Here is a 19,343-nt window from a genome sequence, read left to right on the forward strand (position 1 = left end):
CAATTCAACAGTTAAGATACTCCCATTTTTCTTTTTAAGTTGTATAGTGTCAGCATTGTGGCGATTCATCTGGCATCATCCTTTGAAGAAAGAAACCCTCGTGTTCTTGAGAACAATCCCAGTACAGTAGCAGAAAGGTTTCTCGGTAAAACTCTAGTTACGGTTGAATGCGAAAATATATAGGACAGAGGAGGATCAGTCATGAACCTGATGCAATGACTACAAAAACATCATCAAGAGACCATTTTCCTGGTTCCAACTTCCTTGGAGGGTTGATAACTGCACACTCGGAATTCGCTAGGCGATAGCCGATAACAATTTCTCTTCTTCGACGACTCCTAATCGTTATTTCGTAAAACCATAGCTCTTCCTGGTCGAGTAAGTAGAACTCTGCGGGTTTGATGCACATCTCATTCCCCTGCAAAAGAGAGAAGCTAGAAACTAAACAGACTTCCCGTGGCTCTCACGTTACAACAGTTGAGATACTCTGCAAAAACATTGTCGACACTGAACATAGTCACTGATTCTCGAGACTGAAACCAGGTTCCTTGTCCTAGAGTCCAGAATTTCACTAATGATTATCGATTTATCCGAAGCTTGCTGCATTTCACGGATCCAGGAGCTGTGAGAGAATCCAGCAAGCCGTCGACTTTGTATCTTTGTAAGGGAGACGTTTTGACTGCAAACAATAGTAATAGTAATGATCAGGACTGGGGAATCTCACATGTACTAAACCTAATGCTACCTCGAAATATTGTTCATGCCACTTAATAAAGAAGATGACCAAAATCTTCGATTACTAATTCCATACTCTTTTATCATTTGCCGCTTTGGTGGTCTGTTCATGTTAGCATTTGAGCTCGGTGAAATGGCTAATATGTACCTGGTATTATACATCAACAAGAAGATAAAAGATGCCAGTTTGCACAGTAAATTGTCTCATATTATCAGGGATTTTGGCAAGCTAGTTTGTTGGCATAATCCGAAAGACAGCATAACACTTGCCTGTATGTCTCGAATAAGGAGAAGGGTGGCAAGCGATCTAGAGTCCGAATGCACTACAGAGTCCTCCAGTGATTCATCTGCAAGAATTAAAATCTGTCCTTTAGAGTTAGTAATCAGTTGACTTACAATAGGAGTGAGTGACTGAATACCGGAGTGATGACCAGGTAACAGAGATTAAGCCTAATGGTTCTTCGGAGAAATGCCTACTAAAAGAGGTAAGAGTCTGGAGAGATCTGGATATAGCAACTTACAGAATCAAAAGCCTACAAAGGAAGGCTTTCTATGTGCCTTCTAACGACAGCATTTCCCTCGCGGTGGACGAGTTTAATGTTCTCTAATCCAGAAATATCAAGTCCTCCATCAATTAGTTTCGTCTCCCTTTCTCTTTCTGCAACCCCATTGAACATCCACAGTTCCGAACCTGGTGCGAGAAATGCCTCCAGAACCTAAAAAATAAAACACGGGTTCACATATCATTATCGAGCAGGATGAGACTGGATCTTCTAGGAGATAGAAAATCCAATCTCTTAATTTCTGTTATCACTTATTAAGCTCCATACATCTTGAATTCAGTTGATGTCTCTGTACGTAGATTATATAACAATACGGATATCGAGAAAGAGCAGTATATAGTTTAAAACAATAAGCAAATGCATTACCATAATCATTTCATGAATATCGCGTCGCCAGCCGCAGAAGAGTATCCTCTCAGGATATTTTGGAAGTTCAGGTACTTCTGGAAAGCTAACTCTACGAACCTGCATGTAGTATGTCAAACAAGAACAGACACCTAAGGACCATTGTTCTAGATATGATTTTCAATAAAAAAATTAGCTATAGAACTTCTCAGCCTGCATGTATACATCTATTTTCCAGCTAGAGATATAATGGAAAGTGAAATCACATCTGGAAGAGGACCAGGAGAGTAAGTGTCGTCATCCTTGGTTATAACGAGAACTTCGTCCCCTTCTTTTAGTACATAATTATCATCTGGATTTATGATTATCTTCCCATTATCTGCAGCAACCTTGACTCCACCAGGAATTGCATCAGGAAATGAAATGAGCACATCTTCAAACTGCATACCAGTGGCTGGTTGTAGAGCACACTGTATCATCAAGCGGCCAATCACATCATGTGCAACAGCAGTTTCTATGAGATCTCCTCCAACAAGCTTTACCAGTGGCTCGTTGTCAAGGCCACTCATTTCAACCACAACATGACCCTTCAAACCCTCCTTTACTCCAGTTAGACTGAGCACGACCCTCAAGGCACGAGCATCGCTCTGGAACAAGAATACAGAATCAACGATGTTTTCTAAGGGAAAAAAAAGTTGAAAAAACATGATCAAAATGAAAGTTGAGCAACCTGATCTGCATTTTCATCAGATGCTAATACGATGATGGGCTGATGGCACGAATACAGAATCAACGATGTTTTCTAAGGGAAAAAAAAGTTGAAAAAACATGATCAAAATGAAAGTTGAGCAACCTGATCTGCATTTTCATCAGATGCTAATACGATGATGGGCTGATGGCACGTGCTTTTGAGACAGAGACCTGTAATTGGAAGAATATAAATATCCGTGTAACCCTCGACTGATTTAAGATCTCAACATAGGATTGGAAAATAAAAGAAGTAAACGATAATGATGTCAAATTACCCTCTTTAAATCAGCAAGTATCAGAGGACTTCCACTCCTGCATATGACAGATGTTCCCATAAAGCCAAATTCCTGCTATATCCATCTCCATTTCTTCTTTATCTCTTTCTGCAAGTAGATACAAAATGAAGAGAATTACCAATTTGTCACTCCATCCAAGAATAAGCGTATTGGTCTTTTCAATGACTTCACTCTTCCCCTTTCAGAGTGAATCGACCTTTTCCGAAATAGCATTCGAGACGAGCCCTAGCATCATTGCAGATATCAGCATGCCTCCTGAACTTAGAAACAGAGACAATCCTGGGTCCAATCCCAACACTATCAGCATGATTTCCAGAATCAGCCACAAATGTCCATGAGAGCCAGAGAGCTTCGGTAAGGCTTCCGACAGTGACCGCATACAAGGCCAAACCACCAAATTATAAGAAACATTGTTGCGAAAAGTAGTGCAAGAAGCTTTGCATAAGGATAAACAGAGAAACAAACATCCACCATATATGCAATTCTCTTCTTCAAGGGAGCCTCCTCCTTGTTAGGCATTGTTCTTTTGGAGATAATCTTTAATTGAGGAAGATAATCAAGACATTTGTACAACACAAAAGGAAGCATGAGGGTGAACATCACGGTGTATAAAGCAACAGTTTTACTGTCACCATTACCGAAAAGTTTATACGAACTGTCATCTTCAGGCCGCGAAAATTCATTGCCATTGTTACCGACAACATCGGTTTCACTACACCATCGACGAAGGTTAATGTTCTCTACCTGCAAGCAGATGCCATTAATTAAAATTTAACCAAAATCAATGTTGTAGGTCAAATAGCATAATGTCACAGAAAAGCATTCGAAAGTCCTGCGTAAAAGAGTACATAAATTCACTTACCTCTAGTCTTGCAACGTTATTCCGCAGATGATTCACATAAGTTAAAGGATATATACAACTGAGAATAATCTGTGCATATATATATATAATAAAAAAAGAAACAAAGAACTTTATTAGAACTCAGAACCATAATATTAAACCAACAAAAAGTATATAAATTACCACTCTTGCTTTATCATTTTAATTTAAGCTTTCATTTATAAAAGTTGAGCTTTAAAAGAACAATCATAACGTACCAAAAAGAAGATGAACTAACGCTTCAATTTCATCCCTTGGATCCTCCTCGACCGAACTCCTCTCAATCATCGTTGTCGTTGAAGCGGCGATTTTGACTTCCTTCCTCCTTGTGGGAAGGAGTGTCACTCTGCTGCTTCTCATCCACCACCTTACCTTGAATCCTTTCCGCTAATCTCTCCCCACCTCCTCGAACTGGCGGCCTCGATGCCGGCTTAACTGTCACCACCCGATTCCTCGCTGCATGAGCCCCAAGAAACGAAGGATACATCCAACTCTATCTGGCATACTATTCACAACACCAACGTTATCAAGACTACCAGAAGCAACACGTCCTTCGCTACTGAGCTTATCGGAGGAGGCATCGGTGTCAACGGATGCGCGTCGATATGATGACGAGTATTAAAATTGATGGTTTAGGTAATAAACGCGTCGATATTAAAATTGATGGTTTAGGTAATAAACACGTTAAATTTTGAAGCGACGAGTACTAAAATGAAATAAAAATTAAAAATTAGATATAATTTTAAAAAATTGGAAAGTTTAAATACTAAAAAGAATAGTTTATACACTAAATACATAATTTACCATTATCTGTAACGCGGTATATTCCTTTTCTTGGAAAAGTGATAACTTTTCTCGTAAGTGAAAGCGTTGCGGTGCTTTCCCAGGAAAAAACTAGTGTTTGGCCAAAAATTCTGGGAATCTGCATGCTGGTTCCGCTGTCGTATTTTTTTCTTTCATTCTGATTTATACACGAGGTAGGAGTAGGAATTTATTCGGTTACATTTAAATTCGATTTAATCCGGTTCAATTTTACGATTTTTAACAGTTCATTATTTTTCAAATTCAACATATAAAAGAAGAAATTTTAAACTCCAACCAAAGCTAATTCAAATTCACTGCTTGTCAACTACAAAACGTAGGAAAATAACTTTAAAGCAGAAAAAAACTAAAAAAAAGAACCCCTTGCACATCTTAACCAAGTTAAAACTTGAATGGCTATGGTGCAGGGACCGAAGGAAAGGTACTAGCTATCGGGTTCTTTACAACAACGCTCTTCCGAGTGCATCCGTTAGGGGATAGTTTCATGGCCAGATTGATGAGGGGTGCTGGATCTGCATTGTTCTTCGTTTGATTCTGCATGAACGGAATAACCCCGATATCGAACGGCAAAGTCATGAATTAGGATATTAAATATATTCAGGGGTGTGCATGCTAGGTGACGGTGGTAACAATGAAACAATGATCCGTTTAGTTGAGAGAGAGATTGAGAGAACTCACAGTCAAACCACCTTCAATGTATCCTACAGTGCCAGACTTGTGATTCTTTTTGGCGTTAAGAGTCTTCTCTCGATTTTCATAAAACCCGAAGTCGTTTAACAACGATGATTTTTCTGAATAAACTTTAAAGATGTTGAGCATTTCTAAGCCTCGCTTGAGACCAATCTGAAAAACGAGTAGATACCATTAATGTCTTCATCGATAATCACGGTAATCACAACCAGGTGATGGGAGAAGAAGGAAGAGAAGAAACTGGTTCATCCGTTCTATTGTAGAACATACCACAAAGTTCAATGGCTTTCAACATACACAACTATAAGCATAACAATGTTGTCGAGCAAAAGAAGAAACCGAAATACCTCTTGAGTGTCCCGACTGTGTGTTACGGGTTTGTTCTCGTTGTTTTCCAGGATAATGTGGAACAGCACCTTGTTAGGAATATCTTTTATCACATGCCACTTAAGAGGGAAGAAACCATTCCACTTGTCCAGTTGCCAGAATTCCATATCTTTATTGAAGTCCACCTTGCCAATCATCTCAGCTAACCCAACAAACTGTCCGCTTCCATTAACCTGACATTACATTGTCAAGAAACAACATAAGAATTCGGATAAAAATACTACTACGATTTTGTTAACTAATTAAACCACAACGAAAACTGTTTCCTAGAGAGACCTTTATCCGTGGAAACTCTTGAGAAAGTTATGTTTCCAACTTACCGAGAAAAAGAGGAATATGGGACATTTGGTGCCAGTCTCACCTTCTCCAGTATCTGCTTCACGGAATGCAGCATCTAGCTTCTTATTGCCATTTGGAGTACTTGACCACACGTCATACTTCATGGATTTGTGGACATCATCCTCACTGTAGGACTTAATGACAAAGAACTTTGCGTTTTCATACTCGGTTCGGAAATCTGGTAAGTTGTATTTATCTTTATATAAATTAAGTCCCAAACCTTCCTTCTTAACAGAAAAGTCGAAAGGAACAGCCCTGTTCGAGGCCCTTGGACCACGAGTTAGTTCAGCAGAGTTTTCGAAGTCAACATCTCTGTTGGATTTCTTAGATCTGTCATTTTGATTCCATGCCCTACCATTTTTTCTGTAGCTCATAGGACCATTGTATTGGTAAAGACCTTGTTTTTGGTTGTTAAATGAAGGAGATTTTCCAGCTTGGTAGTATCCCCTATAAGATCCCGTGGATAGATCGGAACCCGAATAAGGCCCCTGCAACATGAACTCAGATAATCAAAACCTTGAGATCCCAAGGCGCAAAAAGTTGCAAAAAAAAAAAAAAAGTGATGACCCTCCACTACATCCTAATGATGTCCAAAGTAAACAAATTAGCTGCAACATGGAAGATTAATTCATGAATGACATAAACCCTATAATAATCCAGCACAAAATATCTTCGTAAACATGCCATTATAAACCACTTCTAAAAATATTTGCAGCAGCAGCAGTATTCTTGTCTCATAAAAAAAATACTTCAAAACCATCTGCCTACCATAAACCAGAATAAAATCAAGAAATAGCTTTGCTGATAGAAATATCATATAACGAATGACACCGCGAACACTTAAGTACCTTGCTTAGTGGTTTGTTAGGCTGAGTATAAGTAAACCTCGATACTTTGGTACCAAGGCCATTTGATTTTGAGAAAGCAGAACCTGAGCCATATCCTACATTTCCAAAACCATCAAAGTTTCCATTTGAAACGTCTACAGCATATGTCGAATCCCATGTGTAACAAGGCAAGGCTTCTGCTCCATAGGAAACCAAAGGCTGATAATATCCTGACAAATAATATGGTTGTTGACCAAGGCATTGCCCATCAACACCCATTAAAGCCCCAGTTGCATATGGGTTATAGCCAGGCAAATAGTAGACCAAGGAACCATTTTCGGATTGCACTCCCTGGAGCAACACCACCACCCCCCCAAAAAAAAAAATCAACATTTCTTCGTGATTCCATATGAATGATAAGGTGAAGATACGATAAATTGGAACCAATATGAAGGGATGATTTTCATAAACAAAAAGTGCAGTGAAGGACTAATAACATACTGTGTGTGAACCATCAATAAGAAAATAGCCCTTATCATCAAATTGAGTAAATGATCCATCATAACCTGCACCAAAAATTAAAAAAAAAACTGCCGATTACTATTCTTTTACAAAACTAAATCTGCTTACCGGGTAAGTACAATGGTAAACTAAAGCAAAAAAAAAAGGTTCCCCTCAAAACATTTATCCTTCATTGGGGAACATGAATTAGCTTGAGCAAGTACAGATTTTGCTTGTCATATAAATTTTGAGGATGAATTTAAAATATCATTTACAAATTCATAAAGAATCCTGAAACCTCTGTAATTTAGGAACACTTTTCAACAATTGCCTTTTTGTGTGATTTAAAAAACATACAGTATCGATGTAATTCATCATTATTCAAAACGTCGGCATGTAAATGTGCTATCTAAAGAATCACAGGAATTAAAGATAGACTGAAAACTTAATCCCATTCGCAATAAAACCCATGGCTACCGACTCTAACATAGTGTCTGAAAGCCAAACTCTAACCTGGGTAGTAATAATTGTCAAAGCCAGTAGATTGTTTGGCACCAGGCTCTCCAGCCAAGCCTTGATTCGTGCCAGAAAATGGATATGGTGTAGAAGATATTGTGGAAGTCAAATCAGATGCTATTCCAAGTTTTCCAGAAGGCTGGAAACATCAGAACATGCCAACTTCAAAAATCCATGCACAATAGTTGATAAAGCAAAACAGAGATCAATTTTGAGGGAAAAAAAAAGTCCAGATAAACGAAAATTTTGAGAGAGATTCACAACATACCACATCCTGCTCAGACTTCAAAACCACATCGATAGGTTCCGCTAAGTTACATGGTTAAGTAATATCATCAGGGAATCACAAAGCATTTAGAAAACATATTACACAACCACAACCAGCATAACATTCACAAAAACATATCACACAATCACAACTTCCGGTGCAAAATTGAAAAACTGGCATACGACATCGATAGGGAAGCTTAATAATAGCACATGAAAGTCCTGCTGCTTATTATAATCAAGGTGATATAATGAGGCTGATTAATAGTATTAAAGGGATTTTTTTGATATACCAATTCCATCAGCCATAAGTAAGATGCCAAACAAATGGATTAAGCCCCACTGATACCTATTGTTTACTGGCCACTATCAAGCTTAAGTGATCATAAACCAGAGTTTTGGTCACTAACAGCTAATCTATAAACATCATAAACCATCAGATGCATTGATACAAGGAAAGCATGACAAATAATCAGAACTGAAGCAAAGGATACGATTCTCCAAGGTCTTTTCACCGGCCATTATCGAAATATCAAACAAATATTCGAAAACCCAATTGACCTAACCAAAAAAGAAGAGCTTGCAGTCTTTTATAAGAGGATAAATTCGATCTAGTCTTCAACGCCTACTTTCATGAAAGGTAAGTCATGGTCATATACTTAGCGCATAAGGTATCTCTCAATATTATTTTATCATATTAAAAAATTACTAAAAGAATTTATTACAATATATGTCATTTAAACAAGAAGAAGAAGGTTGTTCAGAAAACAAAAATGCATTGAAATGTGATGAAATTGAAAGTTGGCACATCAAATAGGCGTGGAAGAAGGAGATTCAATTCTTTTCTCATGAAGAGAAGCAAAGTATTCTTTTTCAAGTAAAAGATATTGTTTTTATTATAAATTCCAAAAATTTTTAGAGGATAAATAATGTATTTAGTACTTAAACTATCAGTTTTAATCTATTTAGTACCTAAATTTAATTTTTTTAAATCATACTTAAAGTTTAATTTTTATTTTATTTTAGTACTACTATCCAAAATTTAACGTTAAGTTAAAAAAAGTTTAGTTACTAAAACAGACTAAAACTGAAAGTTTTTCTACTAAAATTTTTAACGGTATGATGTTAAAATAAAATAAAATATTAAGTATGATTTAAAAAATTAAAAATGTAGGTACTAAATCAGATCAAAATTGATAATTTAGGTACTTCACGTGTATTTTACCCTTTTTTTAGACCAAGAAAAAATTCTGTGCGTGTATGTGTATATATATTAGTCAATTCCTGTTGCCTTCAGGAGAAAACAAAAATCAAATAAAAGCAGAGATATTCTGAGGAAAATGGGGGTTTTGAATAATTTTACAAATAAAAAGGGAATTTTGCACCGACAGAGAAGAAAACTAAAACAATTGACAAGAAAAAAAAAACTTTTTATTTAAAGAAAACTCCCATTGTAATTTTTTTTGAAGAATACTTCTGCTAAAACTGTAAGCAACTTCAAATTTTTGGGGGAAGCAAAGAGGAACGCATATCGAAAGGCGTACATACCTGGAAAAAACCGGATCCGATCTGATGGGTCGGGTTCCAGCTAGGAAACCTTCCTTCTTCAAGAGAATGGAGTAGAAAAAGGAAGTGGGAAAAACGCTAAGGGGTTGTTTGGTTCAAGGAATGTGAGATTCTCATGAAAATGAAATTCACATTTTCGTGTTTGGTTGGTCGGGAATCTCATTCCCGGTAATGTTTTATTATTAATAGTAGATTTTTTAGGTATATTACCGGTAATGTCATTACCTCTATTTCTTTAGGTATTATTGGATTATGGTGTTTTGGACTAAAATATCCTTAATTTTTTTCTCAAAAATATCATTCTTCTGTCATTGCATAATAAAAATTCTACGAAGGTTAAATTATAAATTTATCCTTAAATTATTTTAGATTTACAAAAAAAATCTATAATTAAAATTTTATATAAGTTTATGGATTAAAATAAAATTTTACCCTTTCATTAAATGTTTTTATATTTTCAATTTTGTAAAAAATATATAAATTTTATGAATTTAAATTTTTTAAAGAAAATATATAAATATTTTCCAACTTGTTAAAAAAATATATATAATAAGGATAATTTGGTCAAATATACATTACAATAATCTTTTATTCCTTTAACCAAACACGGTAATCTTACATTCCTGCTAAACCAACCAAACACAAAATACAACATTCTAAGTAATCATATTCCCTGGTAATCTTACATTTCTACTGGTAATCTTATATTCCGTGAACCAAACGCACCATGAGAGATTTTAAACAGGGGTGAGTATGGATTTAGTCAGGTTGGATTTTCGATCCAAATGTCTCGGCTCGAAAATTATAAATCCTTCACCTGAACCGAACACGACTCAAAACAATATACATTTTTCACTCTTGTTGAAATCGATCCAGTTTTTTGAGATAAAATTTAAATCCGACCCGATTCAAAAAAACATGTTTATTAAAAAAAATATTATTTTTATTCAATAAAAATAATGATTTAATTGAAATAAAATAATATAAAAAAGATATTATTACAATTATTATTAAAATATATAAGATAAAATTATAATTTTTTTGGGTTGAATCTGATATTTTTTATGCTAAATCGGACCCGATTCTAACTCCATTTTTTTTTAAAATCTAACACGGTCAGGTTAGGTTGGAATCCATTCGTTATATTTCAGGAGAGGCGATTCAGTTATCCCGTCCCATTTGTTATTTAGGATAAAGTCTTCAAATGGTCATTCAATTTTTAAGATGCTATCAATTTAGTCATCAAATATATATATATATTCAGTCACCGCTTGATCTAACGGATCAATTCAACTTTATCGGTTATCTATAGAAGTAATATCTGTTTGTTTCGCATACACAACAAAGCAATTGAAATCAGTAAATCCATATTTGATTTACATGGAAGTGAAGTTTGATATCGGTTTTGGTTAGCTTGACGGAGATGACAGTAACGGATCAACGTAAGATTTTAGAATCGATGAATTTTTATTTGATTTTATAGAGTTTATTTAAAATAAAATAGGTTCGAGACGAAACATATCAATTTTTATTTTAAAAATGATAATCAAGTTTGAGACAATTAATTCAAAGTACTCAAGCTAATAAGAAGCGAAACACTATTAGAATTGTTATGGGTGAGGATGACCAGAATATGATTCTTTTGATGAAATGACTTATGAGTTAGTAAGATTTTTCACCAATCTCATTGGCTCAGCTGATCCCTTGGTTTCGGGATTCCCTGCTAAATGTCTGTCTGATTTATTGAAATACTCTTTGTCTGATGGTGCTACTTCTCTCCTCATCAGGGAAGTTAGCGATTTGGAGATCAAGGAGGCCTTATTCATGCAAGGGAAGGATAAAAGTCCAGGTCCTGATGGGTTTACGTCTGGTTTCTTCAAAGCCGCTTGGAACATTATGGACAAGGACTTTATTTCTGCGGTGAGGTATTTTTTTCAAACCTCTTGTCTGCTGCCTGCGTTTAATGCTAGCTTTAGTGCTGATTCCTAAGTCTCCTAATGCTTCTTTGGCAAAAGATTTTAGGCCCATATCTTGCTGTTCTGTGGTATATAAAACAATAACTAGAATCCTTGTTAATAGACTTGCCCCTTATTTCCCTGGAATGATTTCCCTGAATCAAACAACATTTGTTAAGGGTAGGAATATTGTGGAAAATACATTGCTAGCTTAGGAAGTGGTCAAGGGCTATTCTAGGAAAAGTCTTTCTCCTAGATGTGCTATTAAAATAGACCTCCAGAAGGCATTTGATTCTGTCAATTGGGATTTCCTGCTGGCCGTTCTTGAAGCGATGGGTCTTCCTGACAAATTTTGCAATTGGATTAAAGTGTGCATCACTATACCCATGTACTCGGTCTCTTTGAATGGCAGTTTGGTGGGTTATTTTAAGGGTGCAAGGGGGATTAGGCAAGGTGACCCTTTGTCACCCTATTTGTTTGTCCTTGTGATGAATGTTTTGTCATCGCTTTTGAATATTGCTGCTAGGAAGGGAATTTTCAGATTTCACCCAAAATGCAAAAGAATCCAGCTCACTCATCTTTGCTTTGCGGATGACCTCCTAGTATTCTGCCATGGTTCCCTTGATTCGGTGCTTGGTGTTAAGAGTACTTTGGAAAAGTTTTATGAATTTTCAGGACTCAAGCTGAATGTCTCTAAAACTGAATTATTCGCGTGTGGCTTGAATCAAATCATTCTTGATCAGATTCGGTTAGCCACTGGATTTCGTATGGCGCAGCTCCCAGTCCGGTATCTAGGGGTTCCCCTAGTCACCCGCAAACTTTCTAGTAAGGATTGTGCCGCTTTGTTGGAAAGAATAAAGGACAAATTGAATCAATGGTCCAGCAAAAAGCTTAGCTTTGGAGGGAGATTGTAGCTAGTCAAATCTGTCCTCTTTAGCATCTTTAATTTTTGGTGTCGGCAGCTTATCATTCCTAAAGGATTCATCAAGGATGTCGAGAGATTATGTATGCGATTTTTCTGGAAAGGTTGTGACGCCTCAGCTAGAGGAGCCCGTGTGGGTTGGGGTCAGATCTGTTCTTTAAAATCCGAGGGTGGACTAGGACTTAAAGACCTTGCTCTTTGGAGTAAATCTTGTTGCTTGCTGCTAATTAGGAATATCCTGGCTAATGAAGGTTCTCTGTGGATCGCTTGGTTACAAGTTTATTGCTTTAAAGTTGAAAGTTATTGGGAGGTTGGTTGTAAGCCTCAATATAGCTGGATTTTAAACAAACTACTGAGGTTGCGGGATGATGCGAGTAGACTGTTTTCTCCCAGTGCAAATTTGAGCCTGATAAAAAGCAAATGGATTTGGGACAACATTAGAATTAGCAGGGAGAAGGTGAGTTGGCATAAGATCATTTGGTTCCCTTCCCACATACCAAAATTTTCCTTAATTTCGTGGATGGTCATCCTCGATAGGCTGCCAACTAGAGACCGGCTTATTCGTTTTGGTGTGGTTAATGATGATGCTTGTGTTGTTTGTGGTTCTAGTATGGAAACGCGCAACCATTTATTTGCAGATTGCTCATATGCTAGGAATGTTTGGAATGCTGTCCTGGGGCTATGTGGGATTCATAGCATTGCTGACAGTTGGGACCAACGCCTTAATTGGCTGGTTGTGAGTCTGAAGGGTAAATCGCTTCGAACAAGAATTTTAAAGTTGGCCTGGACTGGTTTTCTGTATCACGTGTGGGAAGAACGCAATTTCATGTTATTTAGGGGCCTTTCTCGATCAAGTGAGCATACTGTTAAAAGAATTAAGGAAGCAGTGAAAATTAAATTGTATAGCCTTAGTTTACACATTATAGATGATGGTAATAGAGACATGTACATAAATTGGGGACTGATATAGATTGTGATTGTTCTCTTGTAACAGCTTTGCTGTATTTTCTTCGGATGGAATATAACTTACTTATCCAAAAAAATTAATTCAAAGTGAAAAATATTTGATTTGACTTATAATATTTTACTATATATATATATATATATATTACTTTTAATCTCTTTTTCTTCTTCACTTTCTTTCCTTCTTCAAATTCTATCATTTCTCTCTACTTTAAATTTTTAAAACCCTAAAATCATTAACAATATGTATCCCTAAGGAGGACCAATTATTATACTGCATGCAGCATGCACAACATAGATATGATTTCAAACATGTTAAGAGTAAAATATAAAACAAATTTATATACTAAAATACAACACTCCACCCATTGATTACTCTCAATTATATATATATATATATATATATATATATATATGTTAGCATCCACTTATATAATGTAAAATTCTTTAATTTTATACTAATTTAGGATCATTTGATGAGTGAAAATAGACTAAGATTGACTCTTTAATGTTAATCCCATAAATATATTTTCACTGATTCAACGGTTCTAAATTTAAAAAAATTACATTGTATAACAATCGTATCTCATATATATATATATATATATATATATATAGCTCCTGCTATGCAAAAAAAAACCTAAACTGGTAATAAAAAAAGTAAAAAGAAAAAGATATGTACTTTGCAAATAGCAACTGTAACACTAAATCTGCAAACGCCATCTTTAGATACGGATCTCAGGTCAATATTTTTTTCTGTTGAGTGTCAATGAGCGAAGAAGATGAAGTTCGGTTGTCAGGTGGACGAGGGAACTCCGATAGCATCTGAACCACCTCTCTCATCGTCGGACGCTCGACGCTGTTTTCTTGTACGCATAGCATCGCGATGAACAACAGATGCATTGCTTCATCTTTGGGCACGGTTGTTAGCCTCGGATCGACGATATTGTTAACCGCTTCTTCTCTTCGACAATTTGTGATTAGTTTAGCCCAGTGAACGATATCTATGCCTTCGCCGAATTCTCCCACAGGTCTCCGGCCGGTGATCAGCTCTAGAAGTACAACGCCGAAGCTGTAAACGTCGCTCTTCTCGTCCACTTTTAGTGTATACGCGTATTCTGCGAAAGAAGGAGAATGTTATCACGGCGAATTCAGAAATCGAGAATGACGGAGAAGACGATAACTTGTCGAGGTAAAGAAGAATGGCCAAAAGGGTAATTGCAGCGAAGAAGAAAGCTTTACACGTAGGACCATCATAACTAAAATAGAAGTAAATCAAAAGTTTATCGAGTAATTTGAAAAATTTTAGATTTTAGTGACTAAAATAGAGGTGAAAAAAGGCGAGTGATAACATTTATAATTTACCCTAATTTGTATTTGTATTTGCAATGTATCTTTACCTTGTGCACGTTCTTATATCTAATCTAATATGCTTTAATTTGATTCTAAATATAATTAAGATTATTAAATTAGATTTTACATATAATTAATATTTTAATTATTACAGGACAGCGAAATTCTATGACCAAAAACAATCAGCTGCTAGGTTACAGTACGCTGGCGAATGATTCATACAACTAGGAATCACATGTCCCAATCACTAATCAAGGTTTCTTTTCTGATTGATATGATAAGGACAATCTAACGGCTGGGATTACTTCTAACATGGCCCACAAATTTGACAGTTTGATGACACATCGACTTAACCAACTAAATGTAATTATAGATCATTTATTAATTTAAGAAAATAAAAAGGGAGGGAATTTTTGTACATACCTGGAGCAATGTAGCCATAGGACCCTGCAATAGCTGACATGCACTCCGACGCAGCTCCTTCGGCCAAGAACTTCGCCAGTCCGAAATCGGCGACGTGCGCTTCGAAGCTCGAATCGAGTAGAATGTTGTTTGATTTAACGTCCCGGTGAACGATTAACGGCGAGCAATCATGGTGAAGGTAACACAGGCCTTTGGCTGCTTCGGTTGCAATCTTGTACCTCAAGTTCCATCCCAGGGATCCACCTTTCTTCCCATGTAATGCTTCTCCGAGACTACCGTTTCTCATGCATTCGTAGACCAAAAGATTGGTTTCTCTGTTGGAACAAAACGCTAGCAGCCTGACGATGTTTCTGTGCCTAATATTTCCGAGTGTCTTGATTTCGGCTCGAAAACCATGATCATGGCCGCTGGTGCCAATGCCAACAAGTTTTTTCACTGCAATTTCCATTCCATTAGCCATTTTCCCATGGTACACAATCCCTGCACCTCCTCTTCCGATCACGTTACCGTCTTTAACGCATTCCAGAACGTCGGAAACCGTGAATTCGAGCTTTTGGAATGAGGTCATCTTCCAAGAATTCGAACCCTTCTTCTTGAATGACTTGGACTTGATTATGGCGGCGGTGGCAAATATTACGGAGCATATCAATAGGCCGAGTGCAAAGATTAACTTGAAGTTTCCGGGGACCTTTCTCGGGGTGCCTGTAATTGCAGTGAAATTGCAAGGATTGTTCAAGAGAGAACCACAAAGTTGAGGATTGCCTGCAAATGATGAAGCGTTAAAGACGGAGAATTGGCCGGCTTCCGGCAGCTTCCCGGAGAAATCATTGAACGAGAAGTCGATAACCATAAGGCTTTTCATCGACCCTATGCTTCGAGGAATGGCTTGATTTAAATGGTTCCTCGATACATTCAAGTAACTCAGGATATGCACATTGGAAATCTCAGGTGGAATTGAACCAGAAAGGTTATTCTGGCTCACATCAAGGTAAGTTAGATGGAAACAATTTCCGATTTCGACCGGAATACTACCCGAAAGCGAATTTCTACTAAGATCAAGCTTCAATACTTGCCTGAGTTCTCCTATAGATGGTGGTATTGAACCAGAGAATTGGTTTCCACCAAGTAGAAGGATTTCAAGAGAAGACATGTTGGAAAGTGAAAATGGCAATGGACCGGAGAGGAGATTGTTTGATAAATTAAGCTGACCGATCTTAATAGGTTTCGATGATCGATTACGGTTTTCGGCCAATTTTCCGGACAGGTAATTGCTCTGCAGCTCTGCTAAACTCAACTCGGGCAAGTAGATGAACCCGTCCGGAACGCTACCATTCAAGTAATTCTGCCCCAACCTTACTCTAGTGAGACTATAACATCTCCCTAGCTTTTGAGGTATATTCCCGAAGAAGAAATTATTCATCAAAAGCAATATACTCAGCCGATTCGATGCACACAAGTCCGACGGGATCGTACCAGTGAGCTTGTTCGACGACAAATCGAGCAACTGCAACTTCCCGTTTCGACCGAGATTCTTCGGTATAACACCCGTAAAGTTGTTCATCCAAAGCTGCAGACTTTCCAAATAAGGCATTTCAGCTACGTAGTCCGGAATAGACCCGTGCAACCTGTTCATGAAGAGATTGAAAAGCCTAAGCTTCTTAAGATTGACAAACTCCGATGGGATTTCTCCGGTGAGCGCATTGTGCGAAAGATCAAGATTCGTCAAGCTTGTCAAGTTGCCGAACTGCTTTGGAATCGGACCCGAAAGCCGATTGATATGAAGATAGAGTGTATCCAAAGACTGTAAATTTCCCAGTTCTTGAGGAATTGGACCATCTAATTCACAGCTTGAGAGATCCATGATAATCAAGCTCACCAAATTGCCGAATTCTACAGGGATACCACCTTCGAAAACATTATAGGTTCCCAAGTAAAGCGCTTTCAAGTTCTTGAGGATACCTAACTCCCCAGGGATTTTTCCACAAAGATCATTCCCCGAGAGCTGAAGATATTCCAACCCCACCAGTGTGCCATAACTCGACGGGATTTCGCCGTAGAAATAATTCCCACCGAGATCCAAGTGCCGGAGTTTCTTCAACCCACGAACCCCAACCGGCAGTAAAGCAGTGAAGTTGTTGTTATAAGCATCAAACACTTCCAAGTTAGTAATACTCGCATAATTCCAATCGAGGTCACCATTGAACTGGTTGTTCGAAATGTTCAGAATCCGAAGCTCACTTAAGTTCGCCATCTCAATGCCGCCGGTGAAGTTGTTGCCTGCAAGGGAGAGGTTAGTCAGTCTATCGATCCGTGAAATCTGAGGAGAAACAGAGCCGCCCATGTTCATGTCTGTCAAGTCCAACGAAACAACTCTTCCCCCGGAGCAGCTTATCCCGACCCAAGAACATATCGAACTCGGTTCCGAAGAATTCCACGAGCTTAAGAACGGTTCAGGGAACTGAAACCCTTTTTTGAGCGTGACCAAGACATGAAAATCAGTAAGTAATGAAGTAGCAGAAGAAGAGGAAGAAGAAGAAGAAAAGGTCGTTAGAAGAGAGAATAATGTCAAGACAATGACGGGGACCATGTTTCCCCTTTGGAAATACGTTTCAAGAGGATTCAAGCGTTCCAACAACAAGATTTTCTAGGAAAGGAGGATAGAAAAGTGAAGGAAATCTGAGAAACTTCAAGTGTGTATAGGAGGCATGAGGAATCAATCATCTTCACACAAGAAAGAAGCCAAACTTCTCCTTTATTTAGCTCTGCTCTTTCTTTTCTTCCCTTTGAATTATCTCCAAGAGGAAGAAGAGAAACAGGATATTGAAATTCTACTAGTAAAGCAGTGCTAATAGTTTCAGCTGCTCATTCTTTATCTAAAGATAAAGCTAAGCCTAAGAACAGAGAGCATAGAGCAAGGCATTTATTTAAAGATGTATAATCAATAATTTTAAATATAAACTGTCAAATAAATATTATATATATATATATATATATATATGAAAGTGATGCTATGTTTCCTTTATTTTATATGACAAAGAACCCTTTTACTTTAATCAAGGAGTGTTCTTTATTGATTTGAACGAGGGAGAAGAGACGGTGGGATTGCACTTTCAGTCATTTAAAATGGCTAAATTGTCTTGTTTCTTTCTTTTAATTCACTCTTTTCCTCCTTCAAACATCAGTCAATTGTTATTCTATCACCTTCAAGGATTTTACGTCTAAATTAAAAGGAATAAATTGTTATCATCGACTAGTCAAACTTGTTTCTATTAATAATGTCGATGAATAGAAAAAGGTAAAAGAAAAGAAAATTTAAGAATCCGTGAATGTGAACCAAATCCAACAGAGAAAATGCCATTAAAAATACTTGGGGCACAGAAAGCAAGTTGTGTGATCAGTGATCATCTTGATGATGCATGCATGCAGGTCCCATTAAAAAGGGGTTTTCATGGTAAATATCAAAAGATTATGTTAAAAACTTTTCACTGTCACTGACACCATAGGTTGATATCCTTCTTTTTTTTAAGTATTTCCATGCAAAGTGTGTATATTCACAATAGTAGCAACCTTGTATAAACCAGGAGGGTCATGAGTTTTTAACCTGTGAATTGGAAACATGTGCCTGCAGAGATAGCAGAAGGGGTGAAAAAAGAAGAAGATGATCAACAAATCATTACAAATATTCGTTGAATGATCAGTGTATAATTATGGGTTTCATAGAGGGAAGGAAACCAGTGGAAGCTTTCTAGGGTTCATCAACTTTCCTCGCTTTTCCCTGTGGAGATGGGACCAAGTCTTTGGTTAATGTGCAATGTTCGAGCTTTAATGGAAGATATAATAGTCTTAAAGAGGCTGCTCAAAAGTAAAAGCAAAGTGTATTTGATCTGCTTTTGATCTATCACTTCAAAAAGAAAAGAAAAAGAAAAATCCATGACCCCTCTTGTATTAACATGGGAAAGTGTGCTCTTGTAAGTTGTAATAACATGAGCTAGCTTCACTGCTCTTTTCTTTTGTTTATCTCTTTTATGAGGACGATGTCGTATTTTGCTGAGGCTGTGAAGAGGGCAAGCGACTTGAGCAAGGGGTTGTTATGCTTTTGAATTGTCCCTTATCTGTCTTATTGAAGGGCAGGTCTGCCCCCTCTGAATGGTCATTGTCCCTATGGCTTGGTTCTCACGAGTGTTTGTGCGCATGTAATAAGATTAGCATACAATTGGTTCCTGCAGGAAAGTCTTCTACCACA

The 19,343-nt window shown here is 37.2% G+C and overlaps 2 protein-coding genes and 1 pseudogene across 2 annotated transcripts; all 3 read right to left on the reverse strand.

Annotated features, from left to right (window-relative positions):
• Window positions 1–199: 199 nt before the first annotated feature.
• LOC120178055 lies at window positions 200–4,184 on the reverse strand (annotated as a pseudogene).
• A 514-nt stretch (window positions 4,185–4,698) lies between these two features.
• On the reverse strand, window positions 4,699–9,510 carry LOC120178065 (YTH domain-containing protein ECT1-like). The gene is made up of 10 exons (XM_039184017.1): window positions 9,467–9,510; window positions 8,413–8,479; window positions 7,920–7,960; window positions 7,649–7,790; window positions 7,136–7,200; window positions 6,656–6,985; window positions 5,789–6,295; window positions 5,429–5,641; window positions 5,070–5,234; window positions 4,699–4,925 (listed from the first exon to the last, which is right to left on the reverse strand). The coding sequence occupies exons 2-10, from the start codon at window positions 8,438–8,440 to the stop codon at window positions 4,788–4,790; spliced, it is 1,629 nt and encodes a 542-aa protein (XP_039039948.1). The 5' UTR covers window positions 8,441–8,479; window positions 9,467–9,510; the 3' UTR covers window positions 4,699–4,787.
• Window positions 9,511–13,985: 4,475 nt separating this feature from the next.
• LOC120177959 (leucine-rich repeat receptor-like serine/threonine-protein kinase BAM1) lies at window positions 13,986–17,984 on the reverse strand. Its single transcript, XM_039183936.1, has 2 exons — window positions 15,101–17,984; window positions 13,986–14,442 (listed from the first exon to the last, which is right to left on the reverse strand). Exons 1-2 carry the CDS (start codon window positions 17,685–17,687, stop codon window positions 14,063–14,065), a joined length of 2,967 nt encoding a protein of 988 aa, XP_039039867.1. The 5' UTR covers window positions 17,688–17,984; the 3' UTR covers window positions 13,986–14,062.
• Between the last annotated feature and the right edge of the window lie 1,359 nt (window positions 17,985–19,343).

The sequence above is a fragment of the Hibiscus syriacus genome, unplaced genomic scaffold (genome assembly GCF_006381635.1).
Source record: "Hibiscus syriacus cultivar Baekdansim isolate YM2019G1 unplaced genomic scaffold, ASM638163v2 tig00112343_pilon, whole genome shotgun sequence".
NCBI lineage: Eukaryota > Viridiplantae > Streptophyta > Magnoliopsida > Malvales > Malvaceae > Hibiscus > Hibiscus syriacus.